The following is an 18,790-nucleotide window of genomic DNA, read 5'->3' as shown; positions in this document are numbered from 1 at the left end:
TTTAAGCGGTGCCTACTTGCCATACCTTAGATACGCTTCTATGGCTTGGCAAGCTGATTAAAAGTGGCATTTGCTAGGGCCCAAACGTCAGGTTCAGCTCCCTCACTCAAATGGTGTCTTGGCACCATATAGAGCCAGCCCAAGGTCTCCCAGTGTCTGAAGCAGAATGCCAAATGCTGTCGTCGCCCCCCTTGCCTGGTGATATGCCAACCTCTACTCCTTCTGCTCACCAGTTTGGAAAAAGAAGAGTAAGATGGAGCACAAGAGAAAGCATTGAGGATGGGAGCGTCTCCAATACTGGAGGCAACCACTCTCTTTTCCTCTGCTCTTCCTCTCCACAAGTTCACCATGCGGTGAAGCCGCTGGACAACCTCTTATTGCTGCAAGGTGGCAGTAAGTTGCACCCACTCAAGCTGCACCCTTAGCAAACCCACATGGTCCTGTGCATTCAACGCATCACCAGGCTGGGGGGACTTGAATTTTCAAGCATTTGCCAATATAAGAGGCTGCTTAAAGTGGCACAAGGAACTGCCAGTGGCTGTGACAATATGCAAGCTGTTCAAAAAGGTGATGGTGATCAATTGGTTCAACTTCCAGGTATTCTCTGGCATTAAACCCGTGGGCTCTGCCCAGGATGGCCAGGGACACTGCACCCACCCAGCTCTGTTCACAGCTGCCCTCCTGGGAATTGATGCCATTCCCAGGGGTCCGCCACTGTGACTCCAAATATAACAAGTGACGACTTGAAGCTTGCAGTCATCTGGGTCATCACATCAGCTGTGCTGTGCTCAGGCTGGGTGGCTATTCCTGAAAGACCCAGCACAGCACATCCTCCTGTCTCCAGTTGCCTGACAGCCCAAATGGAAGAGGTGCCCTTCCACTCCAAGGCTTCATCTTCATTCCAAGTGACTAGATATGAACCTGTTTAAGGTCAAGGAATGGAACCCTTTACCCCAGTGCAGAAACAGGGCTCTGTAGCAGCAGCAGAGAGGTCCTTTCTTGTCTAAGGCTGAAATCCTTTCCACATTTACCTGGGACTAAGCTCCATTGACTATAATGGGACTTACTTCTGAGTAGACATGCATGGGATTGGGCTCCTGGGCTGTGGTTTTCAAACTGTGTTCGGGAGCCAAAACAGAGGGCTGCTTTTTCACATTTTCAACCACCACTTTCCCCAAGCAAGTTCCTGTTTGGAAATATGCAGAGGGGCTTGAAAGGGTGCAAAAATGTTTTGGGGTGTCTCAGTTCTCTTGCCAACGGCAATGCATTTCCCTGCCACCTCTCTTTCTGGGTGAGTGAAGAACAATACGCTTTACACACCCACCGTGGATACTGTCACATAACAAAATCCAATTGTCTAGATGGCACCATGACATCATCGTATCCATTCCGTGATCCCCGATTGGCTGGGATCATTCCATGAAGGAGAAAACAAAAAAATGCCTGTGAAATTTACATGGAAAAGTGGGATGTGAGAGTGAGGAAGCCCTTTGACTGCACTTGAAAACAGCCTCTTACCCCAAAAATGTTGAACAAAATCTAAGTGCAGCCTTCGAACTGATCGTAAGCAGCCACAGGTGGAGGACAAATGTATTCTATGGCACACTCTTATTTCATGTGTCACAGTCAGTACCTCCATGAACTGAATGTGCGCACCGTCAGAGATTCCATAGCAGATACTCTAGGTGTCCTCAGCAGACCGATTGTGTCAGAAGTATTTTTTTGTTTTTGTTTTAGTGGTTAAATATTTTTGCTGAAAGTAAAATGTTTGAAAGCTACAGCTAAAGAAGCAGAAAGCAGCCTGTAGGCCTCAGTGTGTACCTTTTGCCCCTGAAAGACGCTCTGAAGGGGTGCCACTTCACAGTCCTTGTGAGCCCCAAAGACTTTGCACATGGAACAAGTGGGCACCTCGCAGGTTAAGCAGTAGATGTTGATCTTCTCATCTTCATGCTCCTTGCACATTGGCTGGTTTTCTTTCTTCAGGGGCCTGCTGGATAGGACACAAGCAGGACAATGTGCTTGGGGTTTTTAAACATCTGTAGGCCTCATGCGCAGCTGGGGCTCCCTCCCACTTCTCTTTCTTCCAGTTACTAATCAGAGCTTAGCTTTGGCTACACTAAACTCTCAGACCATTCATGGGGCCATCCAAAGATGCATTCAGATGTGTGATGGGCAAACTATGCATCATACAGACAACCAATACACGTAGCAGTCCTCCTGTGCCTTCTTTGAAAAGAGCAAAGTCACACGGAGAGGGAGAGATGAAGCTTTGCATGGTGTCCCAGGGAGGAAATATGGGTCCATATGTCCAGTGCAATGCGCACCAGGGGAAAAACATGCATCAGGGTGAGACGCAGGAGAGCTTTGCAGGTGGACTGTGCCCCTAGTTAATGGGTAATGGAAGAAGATTTGCTGCCTCAGACACCATCCCAGTGGCATAGCTAGAAGGGGTGCAAAGCACTAAGTTTTGCAGGGAGCCTCACCACGGTGTGCAAGTGACTCCTCCCCCTCCCCTTTGCGGTCATTCTGGGTGGGGGGAGCAAAACAGAGGCAAATGCAGGGAGGCAGGGGGTTAAAGCCTTCATTTTGTTTCCACCACCTGGAATGGCTCCAGGTGAGGCTCCTTGCAAAACTTAGTACTTTGCACTCCCTCCAGAGATGCCACTGCAAATCAAATCTCTTGATTTGGCTTGGGAAATATGCACATTTCTTTAAAGATGGGAGCTCTCCCTCACTTCAGTCTCTCTCCTTAACCTGAGAACAGAACTGACATTAAAAGTGTGAGTTTATTAGCTTGATAGTGCCATCCAAGGCATGCTTCCTCAGCAGTGAAACCCACCAGGTCCAATGGGGCTTACTCCCAAGAAAGCATGCAGCCTAAAACGACTCTCTTCTACCTGCCTCAATTCATCTCGTGTCCGTCTTAGAGCTGTGCAACCATGAGAGTCAACAGGTGTGACATATTTCATGCAGTGGTAACAGAGACGTGAATCTGAGCACCTCTTTGTACAGTAGAGATTGGACCGATTCCTGCCTCCCCTCTAATATTAACTTCTTGGCTGAGGTTATGTTTAGACCTGGCATGCCCGAGAAGTTTGTTCTGCCTTCGGAGAGCCACTGATTTTATTTTGGGAGGCCAGAGCTCCTTCTTCATTCTGGATATAAATATGACAACCCCCTCCCCCCCCAAGTATCATCGATACCAAGTCCTCCATACCCAGAGACACCCTGAGCATTCCATTGGGAATGGGTCAGTGTCTCTCTGTGTAGGCTCCCTGATAAGGTATTTCTTGATCAAATGCCATGCCATTGCCATCAGAATCCTAATTCCTAAAGCTACACAATGTCAGAGCCCGGCTCTATTGGATCAAAGGGTCATCAGTGTTGTACTTGCAACAGGGACTAGCCAGGTGCCTCTGAAACATCTGCAAGCAGGTTATGAGAGCGACCAGTTTCCCCTTACCTCTGGCTCAGTCGCTTTGGGCCCCTATCCTGTGCTGGCTTGCCAGTTCCAGTGCAGGATAGGATTGTGCCCTTAGTTATGTGACCCAGCCTTCACCGGCCCCCACTTCCTGTCATTGACGGACTTGGAAGAAAAACACACCAGAACGAAGATGCTCAAACTTTTATCTCCCTATATTGACACCCACTTGCAAACTGCAGGGGCTCAGCTCTTTGCAGGGCATCTGATTGTTGAATAGCCTCCGGGCTTGAGGCAATTCATTATCTGATCTTTCCATCACCTGTGTTTTCACTGGAGGCTCTGCAGGACCCACCAGAAAGTGGGTCATGATCCACCAAGTGGGTCATGACCCACAGTTTGAGAAACACTGTACTATACTAGAATTAGAATTAGTATCTTTAAGCCATGAAAAAGATTTGCCTGCTGATTTCTGCAAAGCAAACTGTTATTAAAAGGCACAAGAGTGAGCCTACCCAATTTTTCTAGTCAGTTGGAAAACCTATCTGACCCCCTTCAAATCCAGGTTCAGGTCTTTACACTGTGGAAGCCCTATCTAGGATAAAGGAGGAGGAGGATTGCTCAGGCAGTTCCAGGCTGCCTCTCCAAGGATCTTCTTGGGACAAACTGGGCCAGGATATTCCTTCTCAAAGGTGACTTGGCTCCCCCCGAAGAACAGAAGCAGGCTGTGGGAATGCAAACCTGGAATATTCCTGCTTGTAAATGTCAATGATGTTCTCCACCAGGAGGTTTCTCTGAAGGCCGTAGACACCGTGCCGGTCCAGGATGACTTCGTGGCGGCAGGAGGGACAACGGAACCGCCCCCCGGATATGGTCGTTGTTCCCCGACTTTGCCAGTATGGGTTAGCGGCCTGCAGATGCCATCAATGACACAAGGTCAAAAAGATCAAGAACTTCCACAAAATTCACCTGCTGCATATAAATGAAAACAAACACCTGGACCATAATGGAGGCTAAGAAGCCACTCAGGGACCAACACAATTCTGCAGTGGTCCTATAAGGATAGCTAATGTTCCCCCTCCTCTTGGCCAGGACTGGGAATCCCCAGCATGCTTTGCGCTTGTCTCAGTGCTTCTCACTGGAACATTGGCCACCCACAAGCCCTGGCTGACAAAAGCCATCTCGATGAACAGTCGACACCGCATCATGTTGTAGCAGAAAATACACCATGTGTATGTCATGTGAAGGAGCCTTTCTGTGACATTTCAGTGGGTGACCATGATGAGAAGGTGCTTTGAGGCTTGGGAGCAGGATTGGCCAACCCATGAAGCTGACTATGGCAGCTGCCACAGGCAGCAAACAGATTGGCAAGGTGCACCCAGCTCCATCCACTCACGAGCCTCCACTGCTGCTCCTCTTCCTATTCCCTGGATTGGAACAGGAAGAAAGAAACAGAGCTGAAGAGGAAGCGTGGAGGAGATGCCTCTACACTTCCTCTTGCACTCCGTCCCCCTCTTTCTTTTCCAGACCAGGGAGTGCAAGGACCGCGTCATAAGGGAGGTGCAAGCACAGCAGCAATCACATTCATGATCATGGCCACTGGCATATATTGATTATGTACTGACACGCTGCATGTGTTGAGCCGAACCACAAATCTGCCATCAAAAGCTTAGCCCAGCAATTTTCAACGGCACCTCTATGGTCTTCTCTATGGTCTTTGCCTCTTGTGATGTCACCTCCAGCTTTCAGAATACTGCTCTGGATTCTGTGGCTCTGTTTCCAATCTAGAGCAACTGTCTGTAGTAATGAATTGTCTGTCCCTTTTTGTCCACTGGCAGAGGAAGAGGGACAGACAATTGGTGAGTACAGACAAGTGCCCTGAAAACAGAGCTGCACAACCCAGAAGAGTTTTTTCTGTGATTTTCAACCACTGTGCTTCCTGTGGCATACCCGTGGACTTTTCACGGCACACCAATATACCACGGCACACCAGATGAAAATAGCTGGCTTAGCCTCTTACTGATTTTTCTCATCTAGCAAACAGTCCCTAGAAAAATACAAATTAATACATTACAAATAACCATTTGTCACTTGTTACTGAAGCCCAGATCTGCTGCCTGAGGTGGCTCGTGACAGAGCCATGTCCAAAGTAAACCCTCCTCAGCTCCCACACCGATTCCCCAGCTACTTATAAACATGAGCCCTACCAGTCTGATTTCCCCTGGCAGGAAACTGATAACATGACATTCCATTTCCCACAAGCAAGGCCCAGGGCTGCTTCCCACCAAGCGCTTCTCCTTCTTGGAGACCCACTTCCATGTAGACAAACCACATGTACAAGCAAAAGAGACACGTGCATTTGTCCCATGTCACGGTGGTGCACATGTGAGTTCCCCCAGAGATGGAAGTGATATTTGTGCAAATAACTGACTTGTGAGAAGCAGCCCTGTGCTATAAACAATCAATGACAGGTCTAGCTTAAATTTCCATTGGCACCTTTGCCCTCTTCCTCCATCACTTGCCAAATCATAAGGCCCCTGAGCTGCCAGCATCCCGTTTCTCTTCTCCCCCCGCAGCTTCCCCCCCCCACCTCTCCTTGTTTGTTGCCTTGGAAATTCAACAGCAACACAACTGGGGAAGCCTGCCAAGGCCCTCAGCAACCAGGGCTCTTATCAGCCTTCAAGAGCTCCTCTTGGAGAAGCAGCCTGCTTCTCTTGCACAGGGAGAGATGGTTGCATCCATCACGTATGGCTCAGATAGATACTGCAGGCTGAAATCAATGGCTGCTCTTTCTTGAAAATAGGTCCCATGGAACTCAGTGGGACTTGAGAGAGAAGTGCAAATTCATACCAAGTTAAATGGTTCCCAGCTGGACATTTACTCAGAATTGTCTGAACACGGTTAGCATTTGCATTACAGACCGATTTGAGGAGAAACCAGCTTTAACCCTTCTGAACATGCCCTCCCACTTCTATCTGGCTGGTAACCTGACAGTCCCGTCAGTTTCAACCAGAGTCAGAATCCTGCAGAGTTACTCTGACCACCCCCAGCTTTCGTAGATTGCATCTGACCAAGCACAAAGTAACCTAAACAGGGCCGGCTTTAAACCAATTGGACTAATTGCTCCGTGCGAAAGGGGCCCACATACTAGGGTAATCTAGTCTTGTCAAAACACACACAACAACGCATTGTGAAAGACACCTAACATCGCGTTGCAGGTTTTATAGAGAACAGCAACAATTTTAATTTTCTCCTGAATTCTTTAAAAAAAAACACAACTCTTAAAAAGTAGTGTTTGTTACTGTTTAGATTTTGAATTTTTTTTAATGTATTTGAATTACACAGTATGTTGATTAGTTATAGAGCCACGTAAAAATTTATTTCGCTGAAAACATTAGAAAAAAAATATGTAAATAAATGTGTAATATATATTTTTTAAGGATTGCCTGTGAACCTGAGGCCCTACAAAAAATGTTTGCAGTTGGAACCCACAGCCCCTCAGGCCCCCTAAACCTAAAGCACATTGTCCACAGTCCGTCCCCCCTCCGCCCCCAGACACCCACCTGTAGGATGCTACTGACCTGGAAGACGTCATTGGCACATTTCCGGCAGAGGTTGTGCTGGCATGGCAAGATCACCACAGGTTTGGTGAACATCTCCAGGCAGATGGGGCAGATCAACTGCTTCTCCAGGTTTTCCATGGGGTTAGAGTCCCGGATGATGCTCGACTGGTAATCCATTGCACCAGTCGGTGTTTCCGCGTTATATCCTTGGTAGCTGGAGATTCAGCAGAAAGTGCTTTGTGCGCTTCTTCTGGTGGACTGTCTGGGTTCTAGAGCTGTGCCCTGGATGTCGGCTCTAAAGGCGAAGCCTCTTACTTCTTCTGCAGTAGCTACCCTTGTCTATTTATAATTTATCTCAAAGTCACATGCGCTTTGGCTGGCAGACGGTTGGGAAGGGGGTCATGTTTCCTTGAGGCTGACTTGCTGTCACATGGAGGGGGTGAGCAATCGCCCCTCCAGAGACAGCAGCAGCCCTGTAAACAAGGCTAAGGACAACCTGTTCAAAGCCTAGGAAGTAGATTTCCAGGGATGCGTTTTGTTTTTCTCCTCCATCGCTGCCCCCCCCTCCCCAGTGTCTTTCGGGACAAAGAAACTAGAGCCCTTGCAGTAAACAGTCATGCTTCTCAAGGTGTTAAGCAATCGCCTCCGGGGAGGCCCTCCTTGCACTGCTCCAGGAGTGCTCCAGAATCACCAAACAAAATGGTTTGCTGTTTCCAGCACCAGCTGCAATCCACAGGAACTCCTATTACTGTTTCTCAGGGATCTCATTGCTCTCTTGCCCAGCATCTCAGGCTACAGAGGAATGTAAATAAATAAATAAATACATGGAGAAATGATGTGCTGAGAGTTTGATTTAACACAATAAGCGGATGGGGGTGGGAGGCAGACAGAGGAAAAAATTGACTTGCACAGGAAGAGCGGGAACGGATTTTGAAAAAAGCATCAAGCAACCTACGATGCAAATCTCAAACTTTTTGGTCTCCGTTTCTGTTCCATAGAAGTTTAACGTAGACATTAACTTTAATTATACAGTATTTATATTGCAGGTCTCCAAGAATCTGCATATCTTATTCATATACAGATAATTTCAGACTCTTGTGCAGCCATTTTCAATCACTGTGCCGTGGCACACTGGTGTGCCGCGAATGGTCTGCAAGTGTGCCACAGGAGTTTGGGGGAGGGTCATTTATTAGTAGGGCCATTGGGGGATGTGAGCCCCCCACCAACAGCATGGTGTGTTTTGTCAGTTGTCAAAAGAACAAGTGGGGTGCCTTGACAATTTTAGCACCTTGTCAGTGTGCCATGAGACAAAAAAGATTGAAAATCACTGCTCTAGTGGCTGAATGTGGTATATAACCTATGCTAGGAGACCCAGAAGTGCATCTCTTGAGCTATTTTTAGCTCCGAGGGCTGGATAAAATCCTCCAGAGATCCAGATGTGGCCCATGGGCTGGGGTTTGGAGACCCCTGCTCTAAGAGACAAGTACAGTGATGATTCATAATTGTGGTGATAGCAGCAGATGCAAGGGCCTTCCTTTCTTCCTTGTCAAAGCCTTTGTGGAGATACCCAAGTTTGTGCACTTTCCTCCAAATAAATTCCTTTTAGGAAACACAAAAGGTAGAAGCCTGGGGCATTCACACAAGGGTTTACTGGTGCCCCTACTAGCACCCAAAATCTTTTCTTGGATTGGGCCTGGAAGGGGACACAATTAGTGGAGCGTACCGAATCCCAAGGCCCTTCCTGGGTCTGATCTGCCTGTATGGAACAACGTGGTATCGCTGGCGCAGGTCCAAGTTGACACATTGCAGCTGCTGGGGCTTATCCTAGTGCAAGGGGACAAATGTCCCCTTACCCTGAGACCTCTAGTAGCCAAAAATCACCCAAGGGAGCCTGCTACAGTACCACTGCATGCATCACTACACAGGGATTTAGGATGGACTGGGCTGCGTGACTGTTAGGAGCACAGAAGAAGCTGCTGATGTGACACACCTGGAGGAGAACAGAGACTCAAGACAGAGACAAGGTATGGAACCTCCTGCAGGTGATGAATTCAAGGAGTTCCAACCCCTGCTAACTGGTTAAGAGGCACTTTTTCAAGTGGGTGCTCCTCTTTTATTTAGCAGGGGGTGGCACTGAGATTGTCTGCCAGATTGTCTGCCAGCGGACTCGAGAGTCTTAGTCCAACGCGTGTTTCATGCATCAGCCTGATGGCTCTGTTGAGACGTTAGCGGTGCCTGTTACGTAGCTATTTACACTGCAATTTGTTAGCACTTATTTATTGGTGTTGATCAAGGATTTCCAGGAAGACCACACAATGAATGAGAAGGAAGGAGGGACCACCATCCCCTCAAGTGTTTTGAACAGGAGCATATGATCTCCCTGGAAAAAAGGCCGGGGAGGCCTCCCTTCATGTTTCCACACAGCTCTAGAATGAAAACATCCTGTTGACTCTTGCTTGAAGCTAGCCCAAGTCACACCTCTGATCCCTACGGCAGGAGGAGTTCATCTCCGAATGACTGAAATGGATACCCAGGGGACACCCACCCAGGGGACACCCACGGGAGAGGAGCAGGGTACAATTTCCTCTACTCTGAGATGCCGGTGGAAGTCCAGTAGTTAGGAACAGATTGGCCCTGAAAGGATGGAATATCCACTTTTCTCCATGGTCAAGTTTCTTTCCCATTTAGGAGGCAAGCCTAAACACTTTTCCTAGGAGTAAGCTCCACTGAACACAATGGGACTTGCTTTTGAGTAGACATGCAAAGGATTGCACTGTCAGTTAATTAGCAGCATAATTGCCTGCAGTTCAGAAATGAAAATCCTGTTCATTACTTCTTCTGTATTCGTTATTCTTGAATACACAAACTTGGGGCCAGGGCTGGCATTCGGCAGTGTGCAGAGGGCTCTCAGCTGGCACCTCACTCTGTAGCTGACACTCCAGTATAGGATCTTCCATGCCGAGGCATCAAAAGGAAAGTGCAGTGAGTGGAGCATTGCAGCTGGAAGGCCCTCCCTCTCTGGCCTCCCACCAGCCCCAGGGTCCATTTAACTTGAAATCCCCCCTCCCCGGAAACAGTTGGCGGTGACACTGGTTGTGCCTCGCCACTACTGATCATCCTGATGAGTAGGAGACCTGTAGAAGTGGGGCGCTCCACAAAAATGCTTTTTATTGGGACCTGATGAATGGAGGCCTTGACATGAATGAGTCTAGGGCCAGAACTGAGGTTGGTAACTTCTGGGCATTGTGGAAGGCTCCACTTGTGTTGGCAATTTTCCTTCCATTAAGCACCTTCATTCAGCAGCAGTGGCGTTGCTAGGTGGGTGTGGGGGGTGCAGGCGCACCGGGTGACGTGCACAGGGGGGTGACACGCACTGGGGGGTGACACACTAAAATCGCGGTGGTTAGGAGTAACTCCATCATGTTATATACTGTTGGATGCGGAATTTCGAGCTGAACACAATGGAAGAAACCAGAGTGAAATAGCTCCTTTCCTTCAAAAGTTATGGCCAAAACACTGGAGAACAAAAAATGCATAGATCCCTATGGAAAGTGAAAGTGAGCCGTATCGCGCGTTTACTCGCGAGTAGGCGAATTTGTCTTAGTCCGTCGGAAAGGGCAGGATGAGAGGAATCCAACGACACCAGAATGGTCCTGATCCAATGAATGCAGCTCCCAAAAACACCTGAGAAGAAAGTCCTTCCCTCCAAGCAGATAAATGTATTGAGCCCTATAGAAAGCAAAACTAAGCTTCATGCTCACGTTTACTCACAAGTAAGCAAACGTGCCTTGGCTGGTGTGGAAGATCAGGTGAAGGAGAATGCAAGGCTACAAGAAGGTCCTGATCCTATGCACCTGGAGCTCAACAAGTGCTCCAGAAGGCAGCCTCCCCTCCCAAAAGGATCAAAACAGAGGCTTCAGATGATAAGGTGAACCTTTTTGAGACTTGCAAAGCCAGCTGGATCCTGCCAGTGATCTGGTTTAAACAGAAGTTCTTAAATTGAACTGGGCACTGGGTAGAGCTGAAAACCTTACTGGTTTTGGAGGGGGGGGGTGTTGTTATTGCAGGCAGGCTACAGAGGAAATTCACTTGGTGGAACAGGGCTGGCTTCTGCTTATTTAATTATTTGTTTTACTTTAATTATTTATACTTCTTTATTTTAATTTGCCTGATGATGTCACTTCTACCATTACATCACTTCTGGTGATTATTTCTTTAATCAGCATGTGGTTGGTCTGTGGAACTCCTTGCCACAGGATGTGGTGATGGCGTCTGGCCTGGACGCCTTTAAAAGGGGATTGGACAAGTTTCTGGAGGAAAAATCCATTACGGGTTACAAGCCATGATGTGTATGTGCAACCTCCTGATTTTAGAAATGGGCTATGTCAGATTGCCAGATGCAAGGGAGGGCACCCGGATGAGGTCTCTTGTTATCTAGTGTGCTCCCTGTGGCATTTGGTGGGCCGCTGTGAGATACAGGAAGCTGGACTAGATGGGCCTATGGCCTGATCCAGTGGGGCTGTTCTTATGTTCTTATGGTGGGTCTTGGATTTATTGTCATTCTAAAAAGTGGGTCCCAGTGCTAAAAGTTTGAGAACTGCTGCAATAAGGTGTTAGTAAGTTGACACCTTGGGGGGGGGGTTGACACCGCTAGTGACCAAAATCGCTAAAATCACAGTTTGGAGGAATAATACCAGCATGTTATATATCAATCAGTGCTTAATTTCATGCAGAATGTGTTCTGTCTTTGTTCTATCAAAAGGTACAGCCAAAAAACCAGTGGGGGCAGAGTGATGGTACATCACCACGCCACCACCTGGGGTGTTGCCCCGCTCAGTGCATGGGGGGTGACCCACTGGCATCCCACACCGGGTGACGCAAACCCTAGTGACGCCACTGTTCAGCAGACCATGGAGGGGTTTTCCTTTGATGACTTTATTTTCAAGAAGATGTGATGAAAATGTAGAGGTGCTTGAAGACCATATCAGGAGCATGTTGTATCACCTTTCCTTTGGAATCAGCTGGAGGGGATCTCCCCTGTAGAAGAGCCCAGAAGGGTGACACACACTGGAAATTTCCAGCTGACATTTCTCTTTCTTGACTGTAAGGCCAACTTGATCACATTCCTCAAGAACTTCTCAGAGATGTCCCCGTTTCCCAACATGTCTCACATGGTGTGCTTCATCAATTCATGAGACTTTCTTGGCTGGCCTCTTGAAGAGGCTGAGCACCACAAAAATAAGCACCTGAAAATTAGCAGCAAATTCAAAGTTTGCTGGAAAATGAAAGTCTTTGGGCAGCGATGGAGCAATTGCAAAGTGGCAAACAGGCAAGCCTCCTGGGGCGAGGAGAAAAGGCCCCTCATACATCCCATCAGCTGTACCTTGGCAGACAAAGGCAGGTGCAAAAGGGGTTCAGGGGACAACTGTAGAGAATGTCTAGGGGGTGGGAGTGGGAGATGATTATTTAGGTACCATTTGTCTTAAGTCACTTAGAGCTTTGCAGGTGATCAATTAAAATAAATTAAAGGTGATCAATTAAATTAATTAATTGGGCAGGATGGGCAGGATAAATTAAATTAAAGGTGATCAATTAAAATAAATAAATACATTTTATATATAAATAAAATAAAATATTCAGTACCACAGAAAATGATGCTGTCGCTTACAGGACCGTACAAACTCCTTAAAGCACAGCATGGGAGGGACAGCGGGTGAGAGAGAGAGAAATAGCCAGCTTGGGCCCTAACAGTTGATAATAAGTGTCCTGGATAAGATTGGAAGGATGCTGGCCATATAGAGTTAAAAAGAACTCCCCTTCCCATTAGAGAATGTTTCAAGAGGCAGGAAAGGGCAAATGAGACCATTTTCCCTTTCCAGCTCTCCAGAACACACACACAGAGCTACACACACTCCTCTCCCTATTTAGCCTGCCCAAACATGGCATGCTAGTGCTACATAACAGATTTGAGCAAGGTCTTAAGGGAGAGGGGGAAAAAGAGGTATCCTATCCCCCTTTCTCCCAAAATTCCCCCAATCTCTGCTCCTGTTCAGATTGGCTGAAGCCTTAACTGGGAATTCCTCTGCAGGGGACATTTTCTCCTGTAGACCCCATCTGCTACTCCTGATAGCTCAATAGAGCCTTCAGCTCCAGAGGCAGGTATTGCAGGTGCTGGGAGCAAACAACAGGAGGGACTATCATCTCCATGCCCTGATTGTGGACTTCTTTGAAGGGACTTGACTGGCTGCTCTGGGAAACAGGAGGCTGGGCTTTTGTCGGAGGGTCCTTCTCTAGAAAGCTGGAGGGGTGTCCAAAGTTTTTGGCAGGAGGGCCACATCAGCTCTCTGACACTGTGTAGAGGGCCGGGGGGGGGGGAAGAATTAATTTACATTTAAAATTTGAATAAATTTACATAAGTTTACATAAATGAATATATTAAAGATGAACTTATATGAATGAATGAAGGTCTTGCAATAGCTCAAGACCTTGCACAAAGCAAGGCTGGCCTTTCCTTAACTGCCGCTGCTGCATCACAGACATGAAACAACAAGCAGTGGAGGTAGCCCTCATCCCACAGCTCATGCGAGAGGTCAAACAGTCACCCTCACACTGACAGCAGTTGCGTGGGGCCAGTGTGGGCTCCAGCAAATCTTTGGAGGGCCAGAGGCTCATTGGAGACTGGGGGCTCCCTGAGGGCCACATTGAGAGGCCTTGAGGGCCGCAAGTGGCCCAAGCGCCGGGGTTTGGGCATGCCTGCTCTACAGTACTCAGTGTACTGTCCTCAGCAAATCAAACTCTCCTCCCCCAGTTCACCCAATGCCTGCTTTCCTCACTTGCAAATGCAGAACTATAAGCTGTGGCTTGCAGTCCTTGGCTGGGAAAAGAGGTGTGAGCATCCTCAGTTTCTGATGCTCGCAATGGTCCAGCCTTCTAAAAGGGACCTCTGTTCCCCTCCTGCCTGACAAATCCCGCAAGGAGCATTTATGGGCAGTGTTGCTGTCCCCTCCTGAAAAACCATTCAGGCAGGGATCCTGGGGGGGCTGGAGGGGTTACTTTCCATCTTCCCTGACTCTGGCAGAGCCCGCCTGGCCTGACCAGCTGTCTCTGGGGCAGAAGTGTTAATAAAAGAAAGCCCGCCTGGTAACAGCTCCCAATCTTAGGCCACATGTGAATGCAGATAACTGTAAAGCTAATTCTGTCCCAGCTGCTGCTCCGCTCCCTGGAAAACTCATCGCTGGAGAGACTCGGATAGAGATAAGGCCTTTGAGAGGCTCAAGAGGAGGTGGCCAAAAATAGAGCCACAGGAACTCAAATGTGAGGGACGGCGCCTGTTGCAGTTTTCTAAGATGCAATGGCTCAGGCTCGGCCCATCCATGAGGCCAACTGAGGCAGCTGCCTCAGGCAGCAGACTGGTGTCTGGCCCAAACTCGCAACAGTCTCTGGTGGTGGTGGACTCGAGGGGCCAGACCAGATCTTTAGCCTCTGAATTTGATGCATGTCAGAGAAGTAGGATTCACAACTGAATCCTTTCCATCAGGTCTTGTAACTTACTCCATTTTTACTCAAAGAAATTTCCTTTTGATTTTTTTCAGAATTCTAGCAGCTGCCCTTTAATGATGAAGTTCCAAGATGGTGCCTCCCCCAGGACTGCCTCCTCTCATAGGAATCTTCCCACCCACATGGGTCATCTTCCTCTCCATTCTCCTGGTCTGCTAGGCTCAACTCTCTGCTGAAAGTGGCTGCTACGGGCTGTTCCTTCTGGGTCCCACCTGTGAGCCAGTGGTAGAGTCAGTCACCTGGGGTTCTTGGGCTTCTTCTAGCTCAAGTCTTGTCTGACTCTCCAGCTGCCAGCACCTGATCCTTCTGGGTCCCCAGGTGCCCGGGGACCGTCTGGGAATGGGCAGTGGCTGGAGAAGTTGGCTCTCAAGCTGCCATGGAGCAGGAAGAGAGGGCAGTGGGGAGAGAGGATGATGGAGCTCTCCTTCTGGTTCCCCTGGCAGGTAGAACCTGGACCCAGTGGAAAGAGGCAGTGCATCTTGGGAGGGGGTGGGAGCATGTGTGGCAAGGAGACATGCAACTTATGTGGGGGGGGGGCGGCAGGCCTATGGAGACCTGGTCCATTACCTGCTTCCCAAAGCAACCTGCTCTATCCTGCTTCATGGTATGGCGAGCCCTAAGTCTAAGTCTACCTCTGCCTCCCACAGGTAGAGGAGGAAGGTAGACTGTCAGCCCAATCCTAACCAGTGCTGATGTAGAAGGGTCAGCATAGATACCCTGATCCTACCCTGGGACTGAGCAGGCTGAAGATCTCCTCAAGGGAAGGGGACATTTTTCCCCCTTGCCTAGGGAAAACGCCAGTCTGCACAATGGGTCTACTTGGACCTGTGCCAGCTAAATTGCTGGTGCAAGTCCAAGTGGAGCCATATCAGAATTTCAAGCCCGGGGAAGGGATAGGATACGGTGTGCACAGTGGCCACCAATCCCACCCCTCTCCTGGGACCAGTGGCATAGCTAGAAGGGGTGCAAAGCACTAAGTTTTGCAGGGAGCCTCACTGCAGCGTGCAAGCCGCCCCTCCCCTTCAGAGCCATTCTGAGGCAAATGCCTCTGTTTTGCTCCATGAAGGGGAGGGGTCGCTTGCTCACCAAGGTGAGGCTCCCTCCAAACTTAGTTCTTTGCACCCCCTCTAGCTATGCCACTGCCCAGGAGTCAGTCTGCCCCTCCCTGCCCTTCCCCACCCCATTACACCCTTCCCCACCCCCCTGCCCCTGCACCAACAGAAATTGCCCCTTTGTCAGGCTTCTGTCGCCTCCGTCATTCTGGAGGGGAAGAAGGGTCAGGCATTGCCATCTCCAGGCGGTGCTGCTATTTCTCACAGGTGCATGCTCACTAGCCGCTTGAGAGCACAGTCACTGGTGAACATCTCCACACATAACTCTTTGGCTGAGTCCTCCAGCAGTGCTGTAGCAAATCCAGGATTTGCTGTAGCAAATTTCAGGATTACTCCTGAAGAAAATTGTCACCTCTGCCTGGATTAAGAATGAGCCATGGAAATTCTTTTTTTTAAATGTGAACATATATACATATATGAAGCAAAAATATGAAAAGAGTTGCTATTTTCAATCTAATATCCATTTTCCACGTCATCTCGCAGCTGCTCCTTGAAATCATGTAAGTTTCAACATTCATGTCTGGCCTTGTTATCTTATCTAGCCTGCCCATTAAATGTGTTCCTTATAGGACAGGGGTGCCCAAACCCCGGCCCTGGGGCCTCTTGTGGCCCTCGAGGCCTCTCAATGCGGCCCTCTGGGAGCCCCCCATCTCCAATGAGCCTCTGGCCCTCCAGAGATTTGTTGGAGCCCATACTGGACCGACACAGCTGCTCTCAGCGTGAGGGCGGCTGTTTGACCTCTCGCGTGAGCTGTGGGATGAGGGCTCCCTCCACTGCTTGCTGTTTCACGTCTGTGATGCACTAGCGGCAGCAAAGGAAAGGCCAGCCTTGCTTTGTGCAAGGCCTTTTATAGGCCTTGAGCTATTGCAAGACTTTCATTCATTCAAATAAGTTCATCTTTAATATATTCATTTATGTAAACTTATGTAAATTTATTCAAATTTTAAGTGTAAATTAATTCTTCCCCCCCCCTCCCCGGCCCCTGACACAGTGTCAGAGAGATGATGTGGCCCTCCTGCCAAAAACTTTGGACACCCCTGTTATAGGAGATGCTTAAAGAAAAGATTTCAAGTCTCAAGCTTGGTGGACACTCAGAGGAGAACTAATATTGGGGGGAGGGGGAGGGAGGAACATCTCCCCAAGCCTGGAGGACGGAAATCAGACCAGCAGCCTGGCTCATATGATCAGGGTTTCAGGGTTTCATCTGGGAACCCAAGTGATAAACAGGTTATTATTCCAGATCCATCCAAAGACCTGTAAATATTGGCAGGCTGAGGAAGCTGGGACAGCATAATTTTAGCCCTGTGACTCACGGGGTTCGGGTGCCAGAAGCCCTTGTGTTAATCAGGTTGGCACTCCCAAGAGAGGCGTTCCAGCCGAATGTAAGAGAGCCACCTGATAGCAGGGATGTGACAGCTGATGCTGTGAACCCTCCCTCACCCTGGGGTCAGGAGCTGTGGGGCCCAATTAGAAACATTTTTTGCAGGGCCCCAGGTGCACAGCCAAGGTCTGTAGAACTTTCGAGATAACTTTTATTTATTACATATAAAATTATTTTTTAAAATTTTATTTATATAGACTTTGTATCTCTATGGTAGAATCAATCAAAATGTGCACTGAAACTTGTGCCTGTGCGTTAATGGACCAAATGAATCTAAACACATTTGAATATAAAATTGAAGACATGGAAGCCTACAAGTATTTGAACAAAATGTGTACACTACCTTTGAAAATAGTTACAAAGCCACTTGTTTTTGTGACTGTGAAATGATTTAGTAAAAATAGATTTTGTTTTGAAAAAAATTCAAAATGTCAGTTGCAATGTATTGTTGTGTGTATGTAACAAGACTAGATCACCCTCGTGCAGCCATTTTCAACCACTGTGCCATGGCACGCTGGTGTGCCGTGAATGATCCCCAGGTGTGCCGCAGGAGTTTGGTGAAGGGTCATTTATTAATAGGACCATTGGGGATATGAGCCCCCCACCAACAGCGAGGTGTGCCTTGTCAATTGTCCAAAAACTGATGGTGTGCCTTGACAATTTTAGTACCTTGTCAGTGTGCCATGAGACAAAAAAGGTTGAAAATCACTGCCTTGGACCCCAAGGCAGTTTCATAACGTGCAATAATGCCCACTAGCTTAGATGGCTTTCAAAAGGGACTAGATACATTCATGGAGCACTCCTTCCTCCCAGACATGATTAACTTATGGAACTCAAGGCCACCAGATGTTGTAATGGCCACTAGCTTAGCAGGCTTTAGAAAGGGATTTGGCAACTTTATGGAGGCCCAATTGATCCATGCCTGCTTGCCATGGTCACTAAGTGGAGTCTTCTGTGCCAGCATAGCTCGAAATACCAGAGGCGAGGGTAGACAACAGGGGACACCTGTAGCCTTCATGCTGTTCTGTGATCTTCCCAGGGACATTTAACTGCCTGCAGGAGGAAAGCGAACCCTGGACAAGAGGGACCATCAGTCCCATCTAGCAAACCCATTCTTGGAATCCAATGGATGTCCTTTTGATTGTCCAGACAAATCTGCGATGCATTTTATTGATAACATATAGATTTACTAATAGCAGACGTCATTAGAAGTTATTAGCAAATATAATACTGAGTATTTGCAGTCATTTTAAATCACTGCAGGCAACAATGTTCTGCTGAGTTGTTTACTTGGAAGCTCACTGCTGTAAAATGATTCAGCAGATCCGGTCCTTGGAAGGGCAGTGGGGGGTAGGGGGCGGTGTCTATGCAAAATTTCTCCTTGCAATACTTGATCTGTAGTGGGATGGTAAAAGTAGACTGCCCCAGATTTAATTAATCTGGGGGGGGGGTGACCCTTCCCATAGCTTCTGTGGCGAAATATATTGCCAGGGCCACTTGGCGCAGCACGGAATAACCCCAAGGCCAGGCCACTCGCTCACAGCCAAGAATAGAAGCACACAGGTGCATCTCCCAGGGGTCCGCTCGATTTATTATTTCTCAGGCCAGAAACTGTTTTTGCAATTGCATTCTTGCTTGGAGCTTCCAGGAACAAGGCTGCAATTACTCCATCGTTCCATGGGCAGTTCAGTTCTCGTGACCTTCGGGGTAGGGCACTCATACAGCAACACTGTGTCAGAAGGAGAGCCCCTATCAG

General features: G+C 48.3%; 1 protein-coding gene across 2 annotated transcripts in view; it reads right to left on the bottom strand.

Annotated features, from left to right (window-relative positions):
* Nucleotides 1–7,311, bottom strand: part of TRIM63 (tripartite motif containing 63) — a 21,566-nt gene extending 14,255 nt beyond the window's left edge. The window contains exons 1-3 of one of the 2 annotated variants that reach the window (XM_066638276.1): nucleotides 7,003–7,311; nucleotides 4,163–4,332; nucleotides 1,822–1,987 (exon numbers count right to left, since the gene is read on the bottom strand). In XM_066638276.1, coding sequence (XP_066494373.1) covers nucleotides 1,822–1,987; nucleotides 4,163–4,332; nucleotides 7,003–7,161 — 495 coding nt within the window. In that variant the 5' untranslated portion in view covers nucleotides 7,162–7,311. Of the gene's footprint in view, nucleotides 1–1,821; nucleotides 1,991–4,162; nucleotides 4,333–7,002 lie in introns of both variants that reach the window. The other variant, XM_066638275.1, reaches the window with a different exon arrangement.
* Between the last annotated feature and the right edge of the window lie 11,479 nt (nucleotides 7,312–18,790).

The sequence above is a fragment of the Tiliqua scincoides genome, chromosome 10 (assembly GCF_035046505.1).
Source record: "Tiliqua scincoides isolate rTilSci1 chromosome 10, rTilSci1.hap2, whole genome shotgun sequence".
Classification (NCBI taxonomy): Eukaryota; Metazoa; Chordata; class Lepidosauria; order Squamata; family Scincidae; genus Tiliqua; species Tiliqua scincoides.
The sequence above is the reverse complement of the archived record's forward strand: the minus strand, read 5'-3'. Positions and strand labels throughout refer to the sequence as shown.